Source organism: Athene noctua, chromosome 3, assembly GCF_965140245.1.
Source record: "Athene noctua chromosome 3, bAthNoc1.hap1.1, whole genome shotgun sequence".
Taxonomy (NCBI): domain Eukaryota; kingdom Metazoa; phylum Chordata; class Aves; order Strigiformes; family Strigidae; genus Athene; species Athene noctua.
Genome location: NC_134039.1, coordinates 33,789,465 through 33,813,118, shown reverse-complemented (window position 1 = coordinate 33,813,118; position 23,654 = coordinate 33,789,465). Strand labels below are relative to the sequence as shown.

The window sequence follows — 23,654 nt, the reverse complement described above, 5'->3', positions numbered from 1 at the left end:
ATGCCATATAAGAGGTGTTTGGGGTTCTGGACATTTTCATGGGGTCAGGAGCAATAGGATCTGTGGGCTGTCACTTTATCGCTTTGGTGCTGGTGCAGAAGTGAGGGAGAACCATCAGATTTCCTCTCTGTCTGGTGGTGCCCCTTCTTAGAGCAGCTTCTGGGCATCTTGCATTTCCTATTACGTAGACTGGCTTGCTCTAGCATCTGATAGCTGTTTGCAGACTACTTGGGGCAATTTTTGTAAGCCATCAGAAATTGAATTATCAGTAAATTAAATGCAGTGGCAGGAGGTGCTGTTTGCTTTAAGGAACTACCAAAGTTGGTCTGTCCACCAGAAGAAAAAAGTGGGGATGTTCTGCAAATCAGTGTGCATTTGTTCAGTGTGCATCTTCATAATAGTGACATGGTTCTCCAGTCTGAGAGTCCCATCTGTCAGGCTGCTCTCAAGTTTGTTTTATTTCATTGTGTTCTGGCTGTGACCTGCTTTTGCTTGTTGTGTGGGTAGCAGCTGAGCACAGTCCAGCTCTCTTTGCTCCCAACAAAAAGCTTGTTGTGGAGGGAGCTGAAATATGAACATTATACTTTGCCATGCTGCTTTTCAGAAAAAAAGTTGACCCTCCTCCAGATCCTCGGCTGCAACCAGAGAGCTGCCTGCTGCTCCAACCCACTCCAATGAGAGGAGGGCAGAAAGCACGTGTCAGCAGCAGGACTAACACGTGTATCTTGGTTGATTCAGGACTTCGGGTAAGGATCTCCTCAGATACAAAGCTTTGTAATAAAAGTTTTTGCTAAGAGTGTTCAGAGGAAGGTGTTCTGGATATATTGTGTTAATGACACAGCCACTAGCCTTAACTTTATTTTGCATGTGATAACTCCAGTGGTGCCTCTTAGAGAGCTATAAAAAGTGCTCAGCCTGTTGCAGGTGTTTGAATGGGGTATGGCATAAATTCTGCTATAACCTGAAACATTGTGTAGGACCTTACTTGATTTATTTGAGTCCCAGCCTGACTTTGAGATGAATGTCCTGTGATTTCTATGTCAGCTGCTGCACATGAGCCTGAAGAGGTCCAAAGTAAATTCTTCTGAGGAGCATGCTTTGGAAATGTTAGACCCTTTTGTTCAGCTGCTTATAGACTGCCTGAGATCTATGGATGTCAAGGTACAGTTCTGAGCTGGAGCCTGTCTGTTCTACTGAGGGTCCTGCCCACAAATGTTGTCTTGCAGTTGATCTGCAAGAGACAAGAAAGCCATCCAGTTTTCATATCTGATTTCATAGGTATGGAGATTAAGATGTTTGAGGACATGGTATCCCAAGGGGGGGAGGGATTGTGGCTGATGTTGGACTGATTGCTCTGCCCCTAGTGCTGCAGGTTCAAGTAAGGACAAGTTCTCCTGGAGCATGTTCATAGAGGGACTTTGCAGACTTCGTGGGCTGTCTGTGTAGAGGTTCATGAGGTCCTGTGGCTGCTGGATGCAGTGTTGTCACAACTGTGGTTTCTTTTGATCCAATTCCAGTGTCTTTCCCAGCACCAAGGCAGCCTCCTTTTTCAGCAGCTTTGGGTTTAAGTGAGCCTAGGAGGGAGGCTGTTAAACCTTAAGTTTTCTGGGAATGGAAAGCATGCCTCATACGCTATCAGATACCTGGAGCAGGGCTTTCAGGTGATCCGGGGTTTTTGGCAGAGCAACTTCTATGCCTTGAAGGCACCTCTGCTTCAGAAAGAGTTCCTGCCGTCTGCTGAATCTGCACTGTGTTAATGTCTTTACCTAGTAAAATCAAAGTTAGAGAATTAGGGAGTGGCAAGTAGTGGTTTTAGAACTGGGAAACCTTTGTATTACATATGAATGGCCTCAAAGAGGTTAATTTTGTTAGCTCATTGCCTTTTACCACAGTTGCAGATGGGCCAAGAAAAGTGTTCTCTGTCACTATACCCACACATGTCCTTTGACTCTTTCATACAGGTGATAACTGGTGCTCTACAGTCTTTAGTATGGATTTTAAAGTTCCCTTTGCCTTCTGTCAGTACAAATCTGGAGCAACTCATTAAGCAGCTTTTCCTCTTACTGAAAGAATTTGCCAAGACAGGAATAGCCAAAGGCCAGAATTTCCACCTGGTTGTGAGCTGTTTCAAAGTAAGTCAGACCTAGTTTTCCTGTTTTCTACTTCAGGATTAACTTTGTAGAATGAGACTCTTCCAACCACAGATCTGTCCCACAGCTGTCCCTGGAGAGGTAGTCTGGAGATCAGAAGGTAGTGATGGAAATGTGACCTTGCTGATTCTTTCCCAAGTGCAAACTTAAAGAAAGGTACTCCCTCAAATTGCACAGCTTGGATCCAAAGAAATGTTTTTATAAAAGATTATTTGCCTCCTTTCATCCTTAGAATAGTATCTTGTTACCACCTTGTCTTTTGAGGTGTCAGTTTTGTACTTGAATAGCTTGCTTTTAACATGATTCATGGGAGTAAACCCTGGAAGCTGAAATGAGACAAGGAAAAGGGGCAATTAATAGTAGTAATAACTACACTTACAGTATGCAGTGCCTTCCTATAGATGTCTTCTAAATGCGTTGCTGAATTAATTACAGGTTCATGATCATAAGGGAAAGTTAAGAGTAATTCATGCTGAATGTCAGTGCCAGAATAATTTTTGCCTATCCCTGACAGTGTTCCTGCGTCATGGTTCATGTCTACGAGCATCCCCACTCATTTCAACAACTAGTCTGAATTTGTGTATTTGCTTGTGTTCAGTTTTTGTCTCAAAATTGCCAGCTGAAAGCAAAACATAGTGAGAACAGTGTTAGCTGCATGTTTCAGAGCAGCAGTTCATCTTTTCAAACCTAAACGATATAAACAGGCTTTGGTGTGGGCTTATATTTTATGCCACTGCATATGTATTAACAATGTGCAATTTGATTTTATAGTGTGTAACAATACTTGTGAAGAATGCAAAGAGTCAGATAACAAGCAAACAGCTCCAAGTGTTGCTTGGCTTTGCTGAAGAAGACATTTATGATTCATCACGTCAAGCCACTGCCTTTGGCCTTCTCAAGGTAATTTCTGTGCAGCAGGCCTATGGGTTCTGTGAGCTGTGGGAATGGCAGTGATTCTGCTTCTTGGGGAAAGGCTGTATGATCTCATGTCAGGAACAGACCACAGAATGCTGTTAAGGCTCTCTGTTCTAAGGAGGGAAAAAGCAACAAAGTTTTCCCATTTGACTTGTAGTCACTCTTCAGAACTGTTTGGGAGGCTGTTTTATGCACATGTATGTGAGGGTTATGAGGATGTATTTGGATCTGAGGATGTTTTTCCTAAAGAACTGACATTTCTAATCATTAGTCCAGGTATTCTGTATCATCCAAAAGAAACAGATATGGATTTGTAAGCCACTTTTTTTTTTTTTTTTTTTTTTTTAAAGTTGCTCTGGCTATGTTTGAAGATGTGAAAAAGTCAGTGTTAGTGTACCTGAGGCTGGTAGAGTCCCAGGTTATAGTACTGCATCTCATACTGTACAAGCAAAATATTTCACCTGTACTTTCATGTTTTTAGGCTATTTTATCCAGGAAGCTCATTGTCCCTGAAATTGATGATGTGCTGCAGAAGGTTGCCCAGCTGGCCATCACGGGTCAGAGTGAGCCAGTACGAGTCCAGTGCAGGCAGGTTAGTAGAATGGCAAGTCTCTCATCTTGCTTTACTTAGAGCTGTCTAACACTCTAGAGGGTTTAGTGTGGCCATCCCAGCTCTCACAGATGTGTACCTTAAACCTGCTGTGAACCCCTAACCCCATTTCCCCTCCTTATTAATCCTTGCTCCCTTTGTTATCTGGTTGGCTTCAGTTCTTGTGACTGGTGCATAGCAGAATCACAGACTGCTCGCCATGGTGTATCTTCAGAGGGCTGCTCAGCAGCAGTGAGGTGGTCCCTTCTTTGGAGGCTTTTAGGCCCATGTAACAAAGAGCCTTGCTCTTTTCTGAATCCCAATAGAAAGGAATTTGCCACAGATCCGTGACTCCTTCACACTACTTCCTTGTTCTTTCCAAGCTAAAAGCAACCAAAAGGCAGAATTAGCTGCTTCATTTCAGGCACTGGATACAGATGCAGCAGGAGCTATGCATAACCAAATACTGCATTTCCATAGTTACAGGATGAATTTTGAAGGATGCAGAATCTCTCTTAACAGAAACCTGTGCAAATCACAGTAATACTCTAAAGACTGATCTGGCAGTTGTCAGAACGCCTGCAGATCTTGTTCTGGGCACAGAGCTTAAGAGCAGTTGTTGACTCCTTGTGTAATAGGAATGGGATGAAAGGGATGATTCTCATAAACTTGCTGCTCCACTACTGAATTTTCTTCATAACTTTTTTACAGGCTTTTTCTGTTTCTTGTAACTCCTTTCTGTGTTGTTGTTTTTTCTTTCCAGATTTACTTAAAATATATTCTGGACTACCCTCTCGGTGAAAAGCTGAAACCCAATTTGGATTTCATACTTGCACAACTGGAGTGAGTTTATATTCCCCAACATCTCTGTCAGAATAGAACCTTGTTGCTTAAATACGACTTTAGTGGCCACCTTGTGTGCCAAAGGGCTGTTTGTGAGGAACAGAGGGTGTGGCTGAAGTCTTCATTTTCCTATCTCTAAAACACTTCTCTTTTTCAGAGATGGGCTGTTTGATAAAGCAAGCCCTTTTTCTCTTCCCTGTTTCACAGCTGGCTTTGTTCTTCATCTCTTTGCAAGCCAACTTTCTGTTGTTTGCCTAGTGGTTAACCAGCTCTACTAGTTGTAAACCAGGTGAACTGGAAAATCCAGAAAGAGTAAGGGAAGGTGCATTTGTATGACTGCTGTCCTCTGGCAGTGGTCTCAACTGCAGTTGCAGGCACAGTTGAGATCAACTGCACCAATTCAGCAGGAGCACTGTTCCTGAAACCTCCTTCTGAGCATGACCCAACCCTTGCTCAAGGTGACAGTAGTTTACCATGTTCCCCAGCACCTTAGCGCAAGTGCGGCTGTGCTGACTCAAGTTGGCTGGCGCCCTTTTTCGCCTGCTTGTGTCTCTGTGCCCATTCTCTGGGAGATGGAGCTGATGGGCCTATTGCTTCTCTTCTCCTAAGGATTAGGGCCATGTCTGGCAGCTGTTATAGAAAGATCCCTGTCAGTGTCTGTTCCTGGCATTGGCCATTCTTGTAAATTGTAAGCAACTTTGTAGAGTATTACCCCAGCCCTGACCATTAGTCATTTCCTCACAGGTACGAGTATGAAACCGGAAGGGAATCTGCACTGGAGATGATTGCGTACCTCCTTGACATGTTCCCACAGGTAACAGGCACCCCTTGGTGTTGCAAGCATCAAGCAGTTACTGCAGCTTACAGTAACAGCATTTTCGGAGCAGTTTATTTTGGGAGCACTTGGTAGTTCATACTGTCTCTTATCATGAGCAGAATGTTCACTTGTCTCCAAAGAACCTGGCTTTACTCCAAAAGAGAAGTGACATGCTGGAAAGTCTGCAGTACTTCTTTATCTAATGTGCTCAGTCTGCAAGTAAAATAAAGCTCTGTCAGCTGGAGTTTGGATAAACTTGATGGTGACTTGTGCCAGGAAGAAACAACCAGTTTAGGAAATGGAGTATGAATAGAAAGTGAAGTTTAGATTTTTCTCATTATGGGGTTTTTTTAGCACTCTGGAGGGGTGTTGTTGACTAGCAGGTATGTGATGTACCTTATCTGTTTTGCTGGCCTGACTGGAGAGGGCAGGCTTCTTATGGGGGTGGATCAGAATGAAAGCTGAAAAATGGCCGTGCATCTATGCAGGGTGACATACGCAAAATCCTAACTGCCTCAAAGCTCTGCAGCTGGAGATTGACTGAGCATTCAGGGGACTCAGAGAAGTGCAATCAAGCAAGGATTTGCGAGGAAGGAAATAAAATTCTGCACAGTAAGCAGTGCTTCACCACCGCCTGATTAGATTTAGAATCTCAGTTTAGTTCCTGGCAACTGTGAAGTAGCAAAGAGCTGCCATCTCTGAAAGAAGGGCCTTTGAGCTGATTGCTGCAGCACTGAGGGACTTATGCCTGTTTCAGTGAGAGTCAGGTGTGAAAATCCCCTTTAAGGTTTGACAAGTGGCTGTCTCAGGGACATGTTATCAAGTCAGAGCAGGGCTGGAGCTGCTGTAGACTCCCTGCTTGTTCCAACAACTGGATCATCCCCTCCTTTCAGTTTACCTGCCTTGACATGGATATCACTCAGGGCTGACATTGTTCCTGTATGCAGCATAACAAATACTTCCCTTACCCCCTTTAAATGCTAGAAGCTCCCTGGGGATGTGTGGTTGACTAATGGTTGTTTCTTTCTAGGATCTCCTCCACAAATACTGCGGGCTGTTTTTTCTCTCTCTTTGTATGATGATGATAAATGATGATTCTGCCAAATGCAAAAAGATGGCGGCTTTGACATGTAAATCTCTCCTCAGTAAGATAAACACTGAAAAGCAAGATCTGATGTTTTCACTGGTCACAGAGTGGTTTCACAGCAAGAAGGTATTCTTTGGTCTTTTCACTGACCAGATTGGGACTCTGTTTGGGGGTTGAGTAAGATTAAAGCAAGTGAGAGATTGCTTTATACAGGGTCTAGTGGATTGGTTGGTTCAGTTATGCCTGACTTAGTAGTTTTAGGAAAGGAGTATGAGCAAGATTCAGCTTAGAATAAAACCTCTTTAAAGCTGTGCTCAGCACCATAGCTTTTGCTAATAAAAAAGGAAGAAATTATATAGCTTTGTATAACTGCATGAATGTAGGGAACTGCTACTGCTGTAGGTCAGCCTACAGACTTCCCAGCTGCAATGTGCTGCTTTCTAACGGTTCCTCTTTTGGGTCAGGTATTTCACCAAGTGTAGCCTTTGCTCAGGTTAAAGGTTTGCGCAAATTCCTTAAAGCTCTTTTGATCCTAGTCACTGGCTTTTTGCACTGTCTTTAGCTCAAACTTGCTTCATTCTGTCACTGTGAGCTGGAAGGTGGCAAACCTGGTCTTACAGATCTCCCATTTTGATCTGGGTGCCTGGATGTCTAGTTATTCTCAGACTGGACTCAGGTTTTGTCCCTCTACACTAGTGGAGTAAATGTTCTTCAACACTTCATCCTTTTCATCTCCATGTTTAGTTCTGGTTTATAGCTGTAAGCCACCTGTTTTATTGTGAAGAGTCAGAGTGCAGAGTATCCCCCAGAGCTTTGCAGCTGGGAACCAGGTTGAAAAAGGCCTATTGGCATTGTTTCACGTTGTGTTTCCAGGAATAACTTGTGCTGTCAGGTGCTTTTGTCCTTAGCTGGCAGCATCTCCTTTATCAATAGTGCTCTGAAAACCAGTTTTTCTTAAGATGCAGTTCCCACAGGCAAAAGTAGGGGCTGCTACCAGCTCCTGCAACTGGGAGCTGCACGATTTGACTATCAGAAGTAATAAGGTATGTTACTCTTTCTATTGGCAGAGCTCACACAGGAGGTTGGCTGCGCAGGCATGCGGTTTGTTTGTTGAAGTGGAGGGAATAATGTTTGAACGGCGGCTTGAAGCTGTCCTCGCCTTGATTGAGAAAGAAATCAACCCAATTAAATTTGAAGACGTAAGTAATTTTTTCCATGTGTGAGGTTTGGGGAAAGAGAATTAAGAAAATGGAAAAAAAGGAAGAAGCATGGGAGAGATTTAACCGTTGGACCTACAGTTTGACACTGAGGAAAGACACAAAACACAGACATTTGTTCTGAAGGGGACCTCACTGACCTAGAACCATATTTTTTGTCTAAGCCCAAATTTGATGTCATGGTCACAGCACAAGGAGGAAAGGAATTCTGCAGAGGCACCTGACCTGAGCCTGTAGCTATACTGTGTAACCAGCAGATAGATTGCTCCTTGCCCTTGCCTCTATCAAGATCTCTGTGGGTGGCAGGTGTTCTTGAGACAACCCTTGAGTCTCAGGCTTTTGGTTTTTACCCACATGACTTAGTGGGTTGACAGCATGCAGCAGTACGTATATCGAGGTAGCTTTCCCTGCTTGTGGTCTTTCCTGTGGTGGTAGGAGAGAAGGTCTTAAGTTTTTTGTTTAAAGTGGAGTTACAAAATCCACCATCAGAAAGAATGGCAGGGTGCACAGGTAGCACTGGGACGGGTTAGAATCTGTTTAGTTGGAAAACAGCCTGACAGTCACACTGACAACATCTGTTTAACTGGGAAATGTGTCTGCTAGCTGCAGAGGCTTATTTAAGTGTGGAGGTCAGGAGTGCATCGCTTGTGACTGTCTGCTTTGTTCAGTGTTACCTACAGCATTAGCTTTCAAAGGAGTTCCCTTCCTGTACTTCATACCATGGGTTTTGTTTTATGGAAAATCTTTCCAGTGCACATGATTAACTCAGAATAAGGCTGCCTCATATTCTGTTGGCATGTGATAATCCCAAAGGGATCCCAGCCACTGCATCTGGGGAGTGGCCATGTATGTTACTATGTGCAAGGGCAACATGCTAAACAAGAGAGAACCACCTTGGGGCATGTAAATTGGCAAGACGTGAAAATACTTGCAGTGAGGAAAAATTCAGTGTAATCCACCCATGTGCTATGACATGTAGGTAAATCACTAACTAGTTATATCAAGCCAACCAGTGATTTCAGGCAGGGTGAGGACCTGAAAGCGATTTAGTAAAACACAGTGTGCACAGAGTGTTGTCATAACTTGGGGCTTCCCAGGTGACACAGGCAAACCTGAGCTCAGCTTGGCTCTAATAATGAGAATCAGATGCACACAAATACATGTACAGACATAAATGATATACAGTGTGTGTAATTGCTTGTGTTTTGAAACCTAACTGTTATAGTAACATCTGTATAAAAAACCAAGAAGAATGATTCTAATAAGTCTCCTGCAGAGGTTGGGTCTTCAGAGGAAATGCTTCCCTGGAGCTGCTTCTCTTCTGTTTACTTTGGGAACTGGATACAAGTCAGCCCTCTGTTTCTTTGAAGGGTTGATCTGAAATGTATCTGGTAGGGTAAATAAGCACTGTCTTCAGGTTCTCATAAGCATCTTTCCTTGACTTGATGATTTTATTAGATAACTAAAGAGGAGGAGGAGAAGGCTGCAGACAGGCTGCTATTCAGCTTTCTTGTGCTGATAACAAAGCTAATCACAGAGTGCAACTTGATTCAGTTAACCAGGAACAGTGATGTTGTGAGTAATATCTGGGGTAAGTATCAAGAATTATTATGGCTATGTTAAAAGGAAGATTCTTTGTGCCATGTGGGTTTTTGCACCCTAATATAAACAATAGAACTTTGTTGTACAAGGTTTGCATGCTGAAAAGTGCTAATACATGGCAGTTACTGGGCAGTGACAGAGAAATGGAAAAGGTTACATGGTTGATGGAAACAACACACCCTCTGTCTCTGGGAAGTATCCAAAGAGCAAATAGTTGCAAACTATTGCATGTTTGACCATAATTAACATCCTCTTGGATGAAAACATTCAGTTCTCCTGGGAAGATGAGATTTTCTTGATGACATAGATCATACATACAAGCCAGCAAGCCATGACATATGCTAGTAGTGCTGTAATTACTGTGTGTCTGCCAGGATGTTAAGGCCTAGAGGTCATTTGATTCAAGCAGTTTCCCTATGAGATTGTACAACGTCAGGCTGGCATTTGGCATTTTGTTGCCTTGGTTTTAATTGCTTCATTTGCTGTTATCAGAAGGCCTGGATCTGGCTGGTTAATATCTTCAAAGAGTTCAGCCTGCCAGGTGCTTTCAGTGAGATAGGAGATAACCTTTGTAAATTCTGGGTTGCTTGGTGATGTGCAGCTTGGACAGAGGCAAAACAAGAGGGTAACTCCATCTGTTCTCTGAAGTGTCTTCAGCTTCCATCCAGGGGTTCGATCTGATCATCTGCATTAGGGCCAGCTCACCTGAGTCTCACAGCAGCCAGGCCCCAGATATCATGGGCAGATGAGCTGTGGCACTGAGTCCCTGAGGGGGACCGTAGTTGCTGCAGAAACACAACCTGTCAGCCAGTATTGGGGCAAGTGCCTTTTTGTGCCGTGCCTGCTTTTCCTGTCCAGTTGCTATTTTCTCCAGCAATGGCCCTGTCTTTGTATGTTTGGAAGTCCTGTGGGTGCATTCAAGATCGCTTGGTCATCGTGGGGACATCTGGCTACTTGTAGCTTTTTGCCACTCTCTGCTTTGACTGGATACAGTTGTTAGGAAGTCTTTGGTTATGTTCTAAGCAGATGAGCCCAGTTCATTTCCTTAGCCTTTTTATTGTAGCATGTGCTGAGGCAATTCTGGTTCTTTTTCTGTTCTCACTGGACCAGATCCTGTGCTGAAAGAGGTTTTCTTTCCCCCAGGTCATGTCCAGTCTCACCTGTGGTATCCTCACAGCTGGGTCTGGCTGACAGCTACTGAGATCTTTGGCTTGTTGTTTGCATTTCACAAGCCAGAAGATCTTGTCAGCAAGTGGAGGGAAAGGCAGGCAGGGAAGAAGAAAAAGATGTCAGCAGAGCTGTCTGCATCCACAGTCTTCTTGACTGCTGAACTGGACAAAAAGGTAATCATGTTTGTACTACTCCTTCCCCCATGCCCATTCCCTGGCTGGGACATAAAAACAGTGTTATCATTTGGCATGCACGTTTCTCTTACAGTTGCTCATCTACCACCTAATCCTGATTACTTAGAGCGCTTGAGGAGGTGTCTCCACTGCTGGGAGGGGGCTTCTCTAGGGTCTTTATTCTCAACAGCACAAAGATTCCCCTCTACGCTGCAGGATGCAGGCAGAAGTTGTGCTTAGCTGATCCCTTGGCTTTCCCTGGGAACTGCCTTCAGTGACTGCAAAACACTGATTTGAGTTTTTACTACTAGCTCCCTTTCACGGAATAATTTTCTTCTCCTTTTTTCCTTTCCCCAGATGAAGGAACTTGTGCTTGCATTCTGCCATCAGCTGCAGTCCAAGTTCCTGGACCTGTCTCTGGGAGAGCAGGTAAGAGCATAAGGTCTGGGACTGCAGGAGGGAACAGAGCAGGCCCTGGCCCAAGAGGGAGTGTTACGTCCTCGTCAGGACAGCAGTGCCGGTGGCTGGTGGTGGCTCAAGGGCAAATACACAGTGCAAAGCCAGCTGCTCTGTGCTGAGGGCATCTGAGCAGGTGCATGTCTCAGAGGGGCCTGGAAAAGCCCCCTTTGTGGTGTCAGCCTGGTGGAAGGGCTGAGGGGTAGCAGGGACAGAAAGGGGAGGCACCATGCAGGGCAGGACTGGAGTCCCTTCTGTCAGGGGGAGTCTGGCTCGGCAGCCCAGACTGTAGCAGGCTCGGCAGCCAGATCCTGGACTCTTGGCTGTTTGCTAGGAGCATTTAGTCCAGCTTTATGCTGTTGCTTAAAGGTCTGACTTCACTGTGAACCTGGTCAGATACACCCCTGTGGAGATGGGCTGCTAGAGGTGGGAAAGACAAAAGGAGCAGCCCTGCCTTACGGGGTGCTGAAGCCCAAATAGCATGCTTAGCTCATGGGGAAAGACTCTCCCAAACTACAGGAGGATATTGAGGTGGGCCATCCTCTGCGGAGCAACGTGCAGGGGTGAACCCATTACCGCCTCCTGGGTTGGCCAGTTCCTCTTTCATGCCTAGGCTTGGTTCTTACATACCCTGGGCACTGCTGCTGCTGACACTTGGGAAACCCATAGTGACTGACTATGCTGTTTTTACACTTCAGGTTATAAAGAATTTGCTTTTTGTGGCAAAAGTTGTTTACTTGCTAGCCCCTGGCTTAGAAGAAGGTAAAGAGGCCAAAGAGGAAAGTTGTGGAGTGGAAGAGCAGGAGGCCTCAGAAGATGAGGAAGAGAAAGATGTTTCTGCTCAAGGAGAGGGAGGAAGAGAGGACACAGAAGAGAAAGGCCAGCCAGCCACACTGCCCTGGTTAATGAAGAAGCTCTCTCTCATGGCAAAGCAAGAAGCAGCATATTCCCCTAAGGTCCCTTTAAAGGTAGGAACCGAGTTAGACCAGTTGCTTTTGATATGGTAGGCACTTGCGCAGCAGTGTTGCTCTGGCTCTTTGCTTCCAGGGGACCAGCTGCAGAGGGTGCTGGAAGCTGGTACTGAAGCAAGGATTAGCAGATGCCAAAGGAACAAGCATCTCAGTTCAGCATTCTCACAAAAGACTTGTGCCAGTCTGCTTCTTGCTGTTGGTTCCAGCCCTCGTGGGTTGGTGGAAGGATGGGAAGGCCAGAGATGCTGAGGGGACAGAGCACTGCCTTTGAAGTGGGGAGTGCCTTGCTAGAAGGGGAGGGTATGGGAGAGCATCAGGAAAAAGCACTGCAGTTCCCTGTGGTGCGTACAGTTACAGGGGGTGAGCTTTCATGTCTTCAGCTACATCAGTATAGGACAGTGAGAACAAGCCTGTTGTTAACAGCCAGCCTGGTTAAGTCACAGATCACACATTTACAGATCCCTTGGGGTTGTCTCATTTAAAGGCTGCACTTGGCTGAGGTAAGACCTTGTAACAGTTCCTGACTCAAGTGCCTGGGACAACGTACACTGAACAGCAATGCATGGCCCTCTTGCAGCAGTTCAGTTAGGCAGTTTCCTTCCAACCTTCCTTACTTCATGTCCCACACACTCATTTTCAGCGAAGCTGCATCTTTAAATTCCTGGGAGCAATCTCAGTGGATCTGGGAAAAGACAGGATCAAGCCCTACCTTCCAACAATTCTCACCCCTCTGTTCAGGGAGCTGAACAGCACCTATGCAGAACAAGGTAAGTGATTTCCTTCACAAAGACAGAGGAAAGTGTGTCAGAGCTCTGCCTCAGCACAAGCACTGCCTGTCACTCCTTTTGTCTGTTGAGGCACAGATGCCATAAGCAGGGAATTTCACCTACTTGCAGTTTAACCAAAACAGCAGGAAAGGTGGAGAATGTTGGCTGTTACAAAAATCTACATGTTGAGTGAGAAAAAAGACTGAATTAAGGTTAGGCAGGCTCCTGCATGCAAGTGGGTAAAGCTTGAGCATGTGATGTAGTGGAAAAAGGGCAGTAATCAAGGGTGGATTCGTGGAGTCCTTACTGAGGAACAAAGTATGGGTGTTATGGAACCAGAACAAGGCTGTTGCCAAGTGCTGTTCTTGAATTGCCGTGTTAGAACTGCTGTGAGGCTTAGGGGCATGAAGATCTATGACCTATGGTTAAAAGTGTGTTTCAGTTTTAATGTAAAGCAGGATGTGTTTTATGGCACTTGTGTTACTGTAGAGCAAGGGACTGTACAAGTTGGAATTGTCAGTTTGCTTAGTGCGTGCCATGTGTGCAGTGACCTTTGCAGGCAGGGGAGGAGCTGTGTGCCCCGGGAATGCAGGTGGCGCGGTGTGCAGGCAGGCGAACACCTACTGAACTGCGCACAGAACTTCTCCCTTCCTTCTGAATGAGTCCAGGTCACTCTGTCCTGCTAGATAATGCCTGAGCAACACCACTTGTTTCTTCCTGGAGATACGTGTTTGTTTAAAAGGTCTTAAGCCAGGCCTGGTGGGGAAAAGACAAACCAACTCCCCATTTAACATGAGACTCTTGGCTTAAGAGCAAGACACTGGTGTTTAGATAATTTGTGAAAATGTGTTAAGTAAAATCCAGTGTTGAGGAAAGAACAGGCAACAAACCAGGAAAGAGTTCCATTACTATAAATCTTGTCGTTTGAATATGCCATGAAAATTCAGTGTGCAGCACAGGGTCCCCACATCTCAGAAAGGATACAAAAGAGCTGGGAAAACTTGGGAGGAGAGCAGTAACTGTTCTAGGTAAGGAGCAGCTGCCTTGGCTTTTTTGTAAGCTAAGCAAGTAAGAGACTTGGAAAAGATATGGCAGAGATTGACAGTGTTGTGAGTGAACAAAGATCAGTGTTTTTCTTTCTCTGCCAGCACAAGAATCAGGGGCCTTCAAGTGATTTTTCAGAATAACTGCAGAGATGTTTTTTCACATGATGGGGGGTGTAGACCCAGGGAACTTGTCACTGGTGGATGTTGTGGAGGCAGGCAGCTTACATGAACTTCTCTGAAGGCTGTACAAGCACTTGGAAGAGGGATCTGTTGGAAAACTGAAGGAAACATTTGCCCTGCTCTCAGTTTTCCCTTAGCATCTCTTTGTAGCCTTCCCCCCCCCCCCCCAATCTTTTTTCTCAATGATTGTAGTGAATACTTTGTAACTAACTAGTTATCCTAACCATTAAGCCAGCCCTTACTGTGCGTACTGGACAGAGATGCTGACTAACGAGGCTGGAATCCTCTCTATTTCCAGCAAAGCCTAGTCCAGAAGAGCCCTGATGGCTGTACACAGCAAACCACTTCTGTTAACCTCTAGGATGACAGTACTCGTCTGCAAAAAATTTTTGCTTCTCAGAAGCATTATTTTTTGTTTGCCTTTGTGAAGTTCCGCTTGTGGTCCTGTGGGAAAGCTGGTGAAGAAGCAGCTGATTTCACAAGTGCTTCTGCCTTACAGTATATTGGGGAGGATGAATCAGTGCAGTTTTCCTTTAGTAAAGAAAGGGGAATCCTTACTGGGCTCTTGGCTTTCATTCCCTATGCTGAAAATTTTGTTTTATTAGATCCAACACTGAAGAACCTGTCCCAAGAAATCATAGAACTGCTCAAGAAGTTAGTTGGACTGGAGGCTTTTTCGCTTGCCTTTTCTTCTGTGCAGAAACAGGCCCATCAGAAAAGAGCGATGAGAAAAAAGCAGAGGGCTCTGCAGGTAAGATTCTCCTTTCTCTTCTGAGAAAGATGGTTTGTCTAAAGGCTTGAGAGCTGACCGGGAAGGTGAGTTTGGGGCAGAACTTCACCATGAATGGGGACAGTTTCATTGTTTAATTTCTGAAACTTCACAAGAAACTGTTGAAGCTCAGCCTTGTGGGCAGTCGGGCTGGCAGTGATGCAGTGGTGAACCTGGGCAGAGCAGCCACAGTACCCTCAGTTATGAGGAGCCTAAGAAAACCTGTGCCTTGTCTTTTCAGTCACCAGTTTCTTAGGCAGTAGCTGATGTTTACAGGGGCAGTTGTTAGTAGTAACTAAACAAATGTATTGGTTTTCCCTAGACTGTAGCAAACCCTGACATTGCTGCAAGGAGGAAGCTGAAGAGACATAAGAATAAAGTGGAAACAAGGAAGAGAAAAATAGAATTCCTGCGCCCTACCTACAAGGCCAAGAGACCTCGAAGTCATGCACTGAAAGATTTAGCAATGGTGGAATGAAAACACTTTTCTTTCCTGCAGGATTAATTTATAAAAAGTAATTTTGAGATAAAGATCTAATTACCATTTAAAAAAACCCCTGTATTTTAATTGTATTTATTAGTATTTTTTCATGTCCTCTTTTTCATCTAGGACCTTAAACAAAAGCTTTTCCATTTATTTCCAAACCTGTATATTTACCAGAGCATGTACAGTTAAATGGAAAACTACCATGATCTTTTATATTAAATTTTACTTCATTTTTAGAAGATGGGTTATGTGATAACTGTGTTTATGCCTGTGATCGTCCTAGCTCTGGAGAGAAAACAATCTTGCCTTTGTCTGTTTCTGCATCTATACTGCAACTTGACTGTCATTTCTGGCTAAGCTGAGTATGGGAATAATAGCTCATGAAGGTGGAAGTTAAATTCAAATTACAGCCCTGGCACAGGAGGGCAGTAGGTGGCTAGTGAAGACACACATTTTCCTTTCAGAAAGCCAATGCTACGTTAAGAGCTAGAGGTACCCTGTTAATCTCTGCTGCTGTACTTCATTGTAACAGTCTATCACCACTGAAGGATTCTGAAGGATAACATCAGCTGAAGGAAACCTCTCTAAAAAAAAGTTCAGCATGTGGCTGTCAGAACTGGCAGCAGTAGAAGTTGTTCTTGTAACCAAGCAGCCTTGAGCAAGCCTATGAGTACAGCTGACAGTTAATGATTTTATTAGTGTTTTAATTACACGAATATAGTAGCCAAACTTAAAACCACCAGAGGAAGGGAACAAAAAAACCTTTTCCCAGCCTGTAACTTTCATACAAATTAACACAAGTACATCCTTTAAAGCAAGAAATGGAATAATCATAATGTACACAGACATTCACTTGATTCAGTTTTACAAGTCAAGAGAGGCATCCACATTACCAGAGTCAAACTCAAGTCTGTCCTATTTACAAGTATTTTTGGCCTGAAAATACTTGACTGCAGAAAGAGGGATGCTAGGTGTAGCTGAAACTTCCTCGCAAGGGTCAGGTTTGTATCACTGCCTGCTCTTCAAGGCCTCCACCAACCTAGGAAAAAGGTTAAGTCAGTTTACTAAAAAGTCACTTCAATTATGCTGAAATACTTTCAGGAGAAAGCTACTCTTTCTTCTAATGTGGAACTCTTGCTGCAGATCCAGTCTTAAAAAAAAAACAACCCAATGTGAAAACTATTTTTTCAATGGAGCCAGCATACTTAAGACTGTTACTCACCATTCCATTGCTTCATCAAGCCCCGTGCCTTTAGTTGCAGAGGTTTTGAATATCTGCCATTTTCGGTCCTTCAAAGCTGGTAAGCCAAGTGCATTTGCCATTTCTGTGGGAGTCATGGCCTGTTCCATGTCCTGCTTATTTGCAAACACCACCAAAATGGCTTTCTTCAACTCCTCTTCCTAGAAAAAGGGGGAATGATGCAAGGTGCTACAGGGACTTTTACTGAATTTATTTAAGCAGAGAAAACAGACACAATGAAAAGAAACTTCAGCTCTTGATGACTTTCACCTTGCTGACTTCTGATCTTCAGAAAATTCTTCAGCGAAAGAATGGTATTTACTTTCAATTCCAGCATAATACCACATAGGAGCAATTTCAAAACGTGGCCAATTATGCCTGTTACATTATGAAACAAGCTGATAGCTGGACTTAACAAGGCATATTAAAGAGCTTGGAGGAATTTTTTTGGGAAAAAAAAGAAGTTTCTCTTGTCTTCTTACTCCTTCTACCCTGTTCTACATACATTCTTCAGCTTCAAAACACATCAGGATACTAATTACTGTTAAATCCTTCAGGGCATGATTTTGCCACCACTGAAGTACTGAGCAGCTGTCCTTGCAGGCAGATAAATTTTTGTATGACCAGAAGGCTACATGTAACTAACTTACTGCCCCAAACTGTGAAACATCTGCAGCGTTATTTAGTACTTTTCAGTCAGAAGTGCTGCATGGGCCTGGTCTGAGGGCTGAAGGTTCACAAGTGAACTTGAGCTTCACTTGATACACTGACTCAAATTTCACATTCACTCCAAAAAAAGGTTTCAATTTCTCAATTTCTGTTCTACTGATAAAATTATCATCCTTATTTTCTTACCTCTAACATAGCAACAAGCTCTGATTTTGAAGTGCCAATTCTGTCTCGATCACAGCTGTCCACTACATAAATGACTGCGTCTGTATTTGAATAGTAACACCGCCAATATGGCCTGTAGAATGTAGAAGAAAGATGAGTGCCAGTCACAGTTTGCACTTTTAGTAGTGCTTTTTAGCCAGATAATGAAAGCCAGATTACCCAGAGGAAGTAAAAACTGTCTCTGGGGTGAAAGGCCCCAGGAAGCAAGCAGGAGATACCTTCAAGAGGCTACAAAAGGAACAGACAGTACAAATACACTCAACAGCAGGAAAAAAAAAGCACCAAACAACCCTCACAAAAAAACCAGCTTGAAACCAGAGAAAGGCCAGAAGTGCTGGGAACAAACTTATTTGGGATGCAGGACATCAGGTCCATAACTGAGGGTTGGAGAAGCAAAGAAACACAAGATTCTGCCATAAGTAATCATTATAATCACCAAAGGAGAATAAACAGAGAAATTTTAAATTAATTCATACAGGCAAGTAATTAAAGGATGAAAAAAACCCAAAGGATGAAAACAAACAAAACAAAGAATTGTTTTGAGAAATTTTCAGAATTATCTTACTGAAACTAAGAAGGGAAGGAACCTGCACCTTACTAATTAACTAGCTACAGTGCACCCTACTAACTAACATTCAAGAAGGAATCACAGGAAGACTGTACAGGGGTACTGAAGAGATCACTACAATTATGCATATAATAATTCATTACAAAACTTGTAAGGCTCACTACAAAAAATTATCATCTATACCTAAATTCAACTTCCTAGCTTTGCCTTCTTAAGAATAACTGAATAATAACATTTAGGTTTACATCACTCACTTCCCTCTTTATCAGAATGCTACAGAATTGTCTACTACACAAGTAAACTCATTTTTCAAAGCAAAAGCGTATAAATGAAAATATTCACTTGTTTCTTTCCGATCTTGGTAGTCCAACACGGGTTTTACTAACTGAACTCTTGTCAGAGGAGAATACCCTCCTGAGAATGGGCTATTTTTAAAACTTAACCAATTTTCAGAAGGACTAGACATGAGAATTCCAAGAACTTAGCATTTTTTAGAAAAATTTCATTATATCTTTTGATTTTAAGGATCTATTACCTTATGCTTGTTTGTCCTCCCAAGTCCCAAACTTGAAATTTCAGATTCTTGTATGTCACTGTCTCAACATTGAAGCCAATGGCTGAAACAAAAGTTAAAACAATTTCACTGCTGATTTTTCTTTATTTTTCTGAAGACATTACAGCACCTGGTTTACAATTTTTTAAGCCTGAAAATTCTCAGTAGCTACATAATAAAGTTCATACCCTTTGCAAAGTTACCCCAACAGACATTTATGGCTCAAAATAATGCGGTAATTTTTTTCTTTGGACAATAAAAACATTGTAAACATATTGTAGAGGTTTGTAATGTGCTACGGTTGTTAAAAATGAACAGAAGTGTGCCTGAAATCACCAGAAGAGCAAGGGTTAAAGGAAGGGCCCGTTTTGATAACCAAGTACAGAACTGACAGCAACAAAATACTAAGGAATGTGTCCTTCCTGTCAACACCAGACCTGCACTCTCCTGTGTGACCACAGCAGAACCAACTTCTCAGCAGAAGACTTGACACCATAGTGATGGCAGTAAGGTTACAGCATATCACATAGGTCATTCCTTTTCCTGCCAGTCCAGAGAAACACAACACAGGAAATTAAGTGTTGGATGCAGACTGCCTAAAATTTATGGAGGCTGAAATCAGCAAAACCCTAGGGCAAAAGGATTATGGCATAGTAAACTGATAGCTTCTAAAAGGTAAAACACCTGACCAAAGTCAGCTTATCATGGCCATTCAGGAGGAACCCAAGAGACATGACAAGCCAACTATCCCTTGTCCTTCATGTTCCACAGAGTGACCCTAGCCAGACTGACACATACATTTGGGTGCCTGTAATAGGTGGGTATGGCTGCATGAATGCTAAGACAATTGGTGAAATCAGTTACATTTTTTAAAATAAGCATCATCTCCTTCCATGAGATCTTACACTAAGTTTTGTTACACTTCCTACCTAAGGTAAAGCTGAAGTTAAACCATCTGATTTCTTCTTCTCTAACACTTCTGTTTAACACAAACTGCAGACCCTTGTCAAAAAAGAGAGGTACAATTCGCTGACACCATCTATGCAGATTTTTTTTTTAAATTACAATAATAATGATCTCTAAAATTTGCATTAATAGATGTATTTGGAGACAAAAGACTTACTTATAGAGTCAACAGTTACCATTTACCTATCAAGAAAAGCCTGCCAAATCACGGTAACAATCTTGAAGTCAAACACTTTTTTGCATTCAGCAGGGCAGCATAAAATATTCCTTTATGTAGTACTTCTCTAGCACACTGTAATACTGTTATGCAAGAAAGTGTTAAATACAACAGTGCAAGGTTCCCACAACATAAGGTCCTTGTGTTCATGGAGAAAGCCTGTAGCAAGTTCAGCTGACAAAGTTTATGTGTTAGAGCTACAGGCAAATTGGCTGGATTTACTGCAGGACTGATCACTTACTCGGAATGGTGGTAACAACTTCTCCAACTTGCAACCTGTAGAGAATAGTTGTTTTTCCAGCTCCATCCAGTCCCAGAATGAGAATCCTCATTTCTCGAGTTCCAAACAAACTGGAAAAGATGGTGGAGAAAAAGCCCCCTACAAAAACCAGAACAGAAAAATGTTTCAATGTCAGCCAGCAATATGGCGTATATGGAAAGGCAGACAGATCAACCTCATTTCTTACTGAGCAACACTACACTTCTTTTCTCCAGTTAAGATAGACAAGTTCAGGTTGTCACTCAGACACCTGTGTACTAAACTACATTATATTTTCCTGGTTTTATGCTGCTATTTTATGGTAGCTCAATCCAGCAAAATCACACTGCAGCAGCATCAAGCTTCCTTATTCTGGTTAGGATTTTTTTTTCCTCTTCTCTCATTTGCCAAAATCTAAGTCAACTTCTTTTTTGTTTGTATCAGTCTCCTATCTTTTTAATGCAAGAGACTACACAAGGACATACTGAAGCCTGAAGGAATTCTTTCTGATGTTTATAGTCTTCCACTGGACCATCCACTTCTATTTTTTTTAACCAAGTACAAACCTGTAGGTATGTTTAAATCATTCTTCATTACAAATGAAGAAGCTACACTAAATTGAGTACACTTATGCTACAGAGAAGTCCAGGAGCTCATTTTAAATGCACTCTTTATTTTTTGTTTTTTCAAAATCTGGCTTGTCCCAACATCTCATTTATTCTTTAAATGCATGTAAGAGTACTTATGGCCAGACTACTATCTGATCTGTGTCTATTAGACGTTTAAGTGTAGAAAGAATACAAATGTTCTAAGACAGTAACAATGACGTTTGGCCCAATTATTTTTATAACAAATATATCTAATGCTAAATAATAGTTTTGTAAATCCACCTAAACCCTATGTAAAAGGTAATAAAACACCAAACTAGAATCACGTTTGATAAATATATCAGAGATTAGACAAATTAGAAAAGATATGCAACCAAAATCTTATTGAAAGAGGTTTTTATAAAAATATTCCCTGTGTTTGCCTTTCTAGGCATCTGTGATGCCTTTCCAGGGAAAGGAAGGAGCAATGAGATGCGTGCTTATGTGTAATAAGAAATTCAAACTGAAAACCGGTTACTTTACTTCATCTAAGCCCATCCCATCACAGAAGCCACGCACACTGCAGACCTGGAAAACAAGAGGGTGTAGGGGACCGACCATCTGTTGCCAGTTTGCATAGTGCTGCTCAAGGCACTGTTTACCGTGAGACTGGTAAATAACCTTAACAGAACCGAATTGCAAAAGGTATTTCAACAGAAATATTTCAAGAAGGCTACTATGGGATCCATAGAGGCCTAAGAAACGATAACTCTTTCAGTCAGTAATTTTGCTTACTGCCAGACACCACTCATTCCCTCCTTTTATATATGCTTTTCCCACAGTAAAACACTGCTGAAATACTAGCTGTAATAGGACAGATTTGTGTTACATCACTTAACCCCTAGATTCGGGGTCTCTTAAATATTCCTTCTACATTATTTACTACTCTAAAAATCCTTCCTTACTAGCAACCCACTACGTACCTGAATCGGGGTTTTATTTAGACAAGTCTCAGGAGTACAGAAGCATTATGATCTGTGACCAGCATACTCCTGCTGTGCTGCTCCTACGAGCCGCCATTGCGCAGGTAGTAAGGAACCGCTGAAAACGCTGCCTGGAAGCGCTCCAGCCGCCGCGCCCCGGGAGCGCCGCACCAGCGCTGGGAACCCGGCCTGATCCACAGGGACCAGCCGGCCCGGGCCCGGGCCCTGTCTGGGAGCTCTGGCTGACAGCAGCTGGGCAGCAACCGCTCCCGCAGCCGGCCGGGCCCGGCGCCCAGCTTCCCGCGGCCCACCCCCTCCCCTCACCCTGCCTCCTCCAACACCGACCCGCCGCCCGCCCCGCGGACGCCTCCCTCCCTCCGTCCCCCCACATGCCGCCGGATGGGGGGGGGGCAGGCGGGACCCCTGAGGCCGCTGCACGGGCCGCCGCGCCCGCGCGCCGGGCCCCCCCCGCCTCGCGCCAGCCCCAGCCGCGCCCCCCCCCCCCTCGCCCCGCCGCGGGGGCCGGTGCCAGGCGCCGGGGCCGCCGCCCGCTCCTCACCCATGTCGAGCCGCTACGCCGCGCCGCGGGCACCCCGCCCCGCCCCGCTCCGCCGGTCCTGCCGCCGCCGGTCGCAGGCTCCACGTCGAACGCCGCAGCGAGTAAACGAGGCGCTCCCTCCCCCCGCGGCCTCGCCGTTTCGGCACGGAGGCGGGACGGCGCCCGCCGCTTGGCAAGGAAGGGAAGCGCTGAGCGCGGGACAGCCCCCTGCCCTCCCTGTGCGGGCACACCGGGCCGGGACAGGGAAATCTGTATGAAAAATACCGAAGCGGGACGGACAGAAAACGTGACGAATCTGCGGCGGCGGAAGCGCGGGGCCGGGGGGGGCGGGGTGGACCGAGGCGTGCGGCGGGACGGGCCGGCACCACCCCCCCGCCTCCCTCCCACCCCGTTTAAAAAAAAAAAAAAAAAAAAAAAATTAAAGCCAGCCCCCCCAGTTGCCAGCAGCATTTACCGCCGGTGCGGGGCGCCAGAAGCAGCCCCCGGTGCCGGACGGGCACGGCCTGAGCTGGCGCGAGCTGCAGGGGGCTCGTACCCGCGTGTGTGAGGCGGGGCCGCGCCCACGGGGCCACGCGGAGGAAGGGGTGAAGCGCGCGGGCTCCCACCGCGGCGGCGGCTCCGGCCCGACCTGTGCTACCTGAAGGGTAGAGGCCGGCACCGGGTCCCGTCGGGGTAAACGCGTAACCGACGTTCCGCACAAGGAGGGGCTGTATCCTAAAATGGAGTCCTCGGAGGCAGCTGGAGGTACACTCTGGGATTTAATGAAAAACCGTTCATTATATCCTCCTTTTCACTGAGATGGTGGAGAAACAAGATAAACGCTATTGAGAATCAACAATCAACGGTAACCTATTAATGTCTAGTTGTTCATAACGAGTAGCATAGCTAATAACAGTCATCCAGGAGGAGGGCTATCACCATTCCTGCATAAAAGATTATGTAATTCATGTAATTATTCATCTGCACAGACTAAGTATAAAATTGAAAAAAAGTGAAATACTAAGTAATAGTAATAGGGGGGACAATTTACAAAGCACACATGGAGAAGTGGGCTTTAAGGTCAGACTCTTACTAGAGAGAAATCCAACAGATTTAATGTCAGTAATCAGTGGTTACACCATTTCTTTTTTTTAAACATACAGAGACTGTAAGAGATGAATCTCTCTTATGAGAACAATCTGTAACTACAGAACTAAGGATATTGGCTTCCTCCTTATGCATTTCATTATGTCTTTATACTGTTCCAGCAATAACAGCACAGAAACCTTTATTGCCCCAAGCTACAGGAACCAAACCTCAGGCAGTCAGTCACCTTCCATTACTTTTCCCCATATTTTTTCTTATTTCTTATCATTCTCACCAAGAAAAGCAGCTTGTACTTGTCTAAAGAGAAGCAGCATATACTTCTGTCAGCTGAAAAAGGGCAGGATAAGAGGAAGCAGGAACAAGCAGTTCACAGTGCAAAAGAATCACGTTTCACAGAGAATCCCCCACCAGAGTGATCAGTCTGCAAGTGCTGAAACTTGAACCCCATGTTTTCTCTGAAAGCATCCATAAATATAACATCATCACAGTTGCAGAACTACTTG

The 23,654-nt window shown here is 44.3% G+C and overlaps 2 protein-coding genes across 2 annotated transcripts in view; one reads left to right on the top strand and one right to left on the bottom strand.

Moving 5' to 3' along the window:
* The window catches only part of UTP20 (UTP20 small subunit processome component), a 63,531-nt gene extending 48,053 nt beyond the window's left edge, over window positions 1-15,478 (top strand). Inside the window, exons 47-62 of the mRNA XM_074902660.1 lie at window positions 605-746; window positions 1,045-1,161; window positions 1,962-2,132; window positions 2,922-3,050; window positions 3,547-3,657; window positions 4,418-4,497; window positions 5,242-5,311; window positions 6,345-6,527; window positions 7,469-7,600; window positions 9,077-9,209; window positions 10,364-10,563; window positions 10,921-10,992; window positions 11,718-11,987; window positions 12,631-12,757; window positions 14,589-14,734; window positions 15,075-15,478. Coding sequence (XP_074758761.1) covers window positions 605-746; window positions 1,045-1,161; window positions 1,962-2,132; window positions 2,922-3,050; window positions 3,547-3,657; window positions 4,418-4,497; window positions 5,242-5,311; window positions 6,345-6,527; window positions 7,469-7,600; window positions 9,077-9,209; window positions 10,364-10,563; window positions 10,921-10,992; window positions 11,718-11,987; window positions 12,631-12,757; window positions 14,589-14,734; window positions 15,075-15,230 — 2,239 coding nt within the window. The 3' untranslated portion in view covers window positions 15,231-15,478. The remainder of the gene's footprint in view (window positions 1-604; window positions 747-1,044; window positions 1,162-1,961; window positions 2,133-2,921; window positions 3,051-3,546; window positions 3,658-4,417; window positions 4,498-5,241; window positions 5,312-6,344; window positions 6,528-7,468; window positions 7,601-9,076; window positions 9,210-10,363; window positions 10,564-10,920; window positions 10,993-11,717; window positions 11,988-12,630; window positions 12,758-14,588; window positions 14,735-15,074) is intronic.
* Window positions 15,479-15,906: 428 nt separating this feature from the next.
* ARL1 (ARF like GTPase 1) lies at window positions 15,907-22,322 on the bottom strand. Its single transcript, XM_074902661.1, has 6 exons — window positions 22,066-22,322; window positions 19,919-20,056; window positions 18,477-18,558; window positions 17,335-17,446; window positions 16,462-16,640; window positions 15,907-16,278 (listed from the first exon to the last, which is right to left on the bottom strand). The coding sequence occupies exons 1-6, from the start codon at window positions 22,067-22,069 to the stop codon at window positions 16,248-16,250; spliced, it is 546 nt and encodes a 181-aa protein (XP_074758762.1). The 5' UTR covers window positions 22,070-22,322; the 3' UTR covers window positions 15,907-16,247.
* Between the last annotated feature and the right edge of the window lie 1,332 nt (window positions 22,323-23,654).

Excerpts from the sequence above, each read along its gene's own strand:
- ARL1 (XM_074902661.1), bottom strand. Across the intron at positions 18,559-19,918 it reads AGTTGTTACCACCATTCCGA|CCATTGGCTTCAATGTTGAG; the intron begins GTAAGTGATCAG and ends CTTTTGTTTCAG. Across the intron at positions 16,641-17,334 it reads AGCTTGTTGCTATGTTAGAG|GAAGAGGAGTTGAAGAAAGC; the intron begins GTAAGAAAATAA and ends CCCTTTTTCTAG.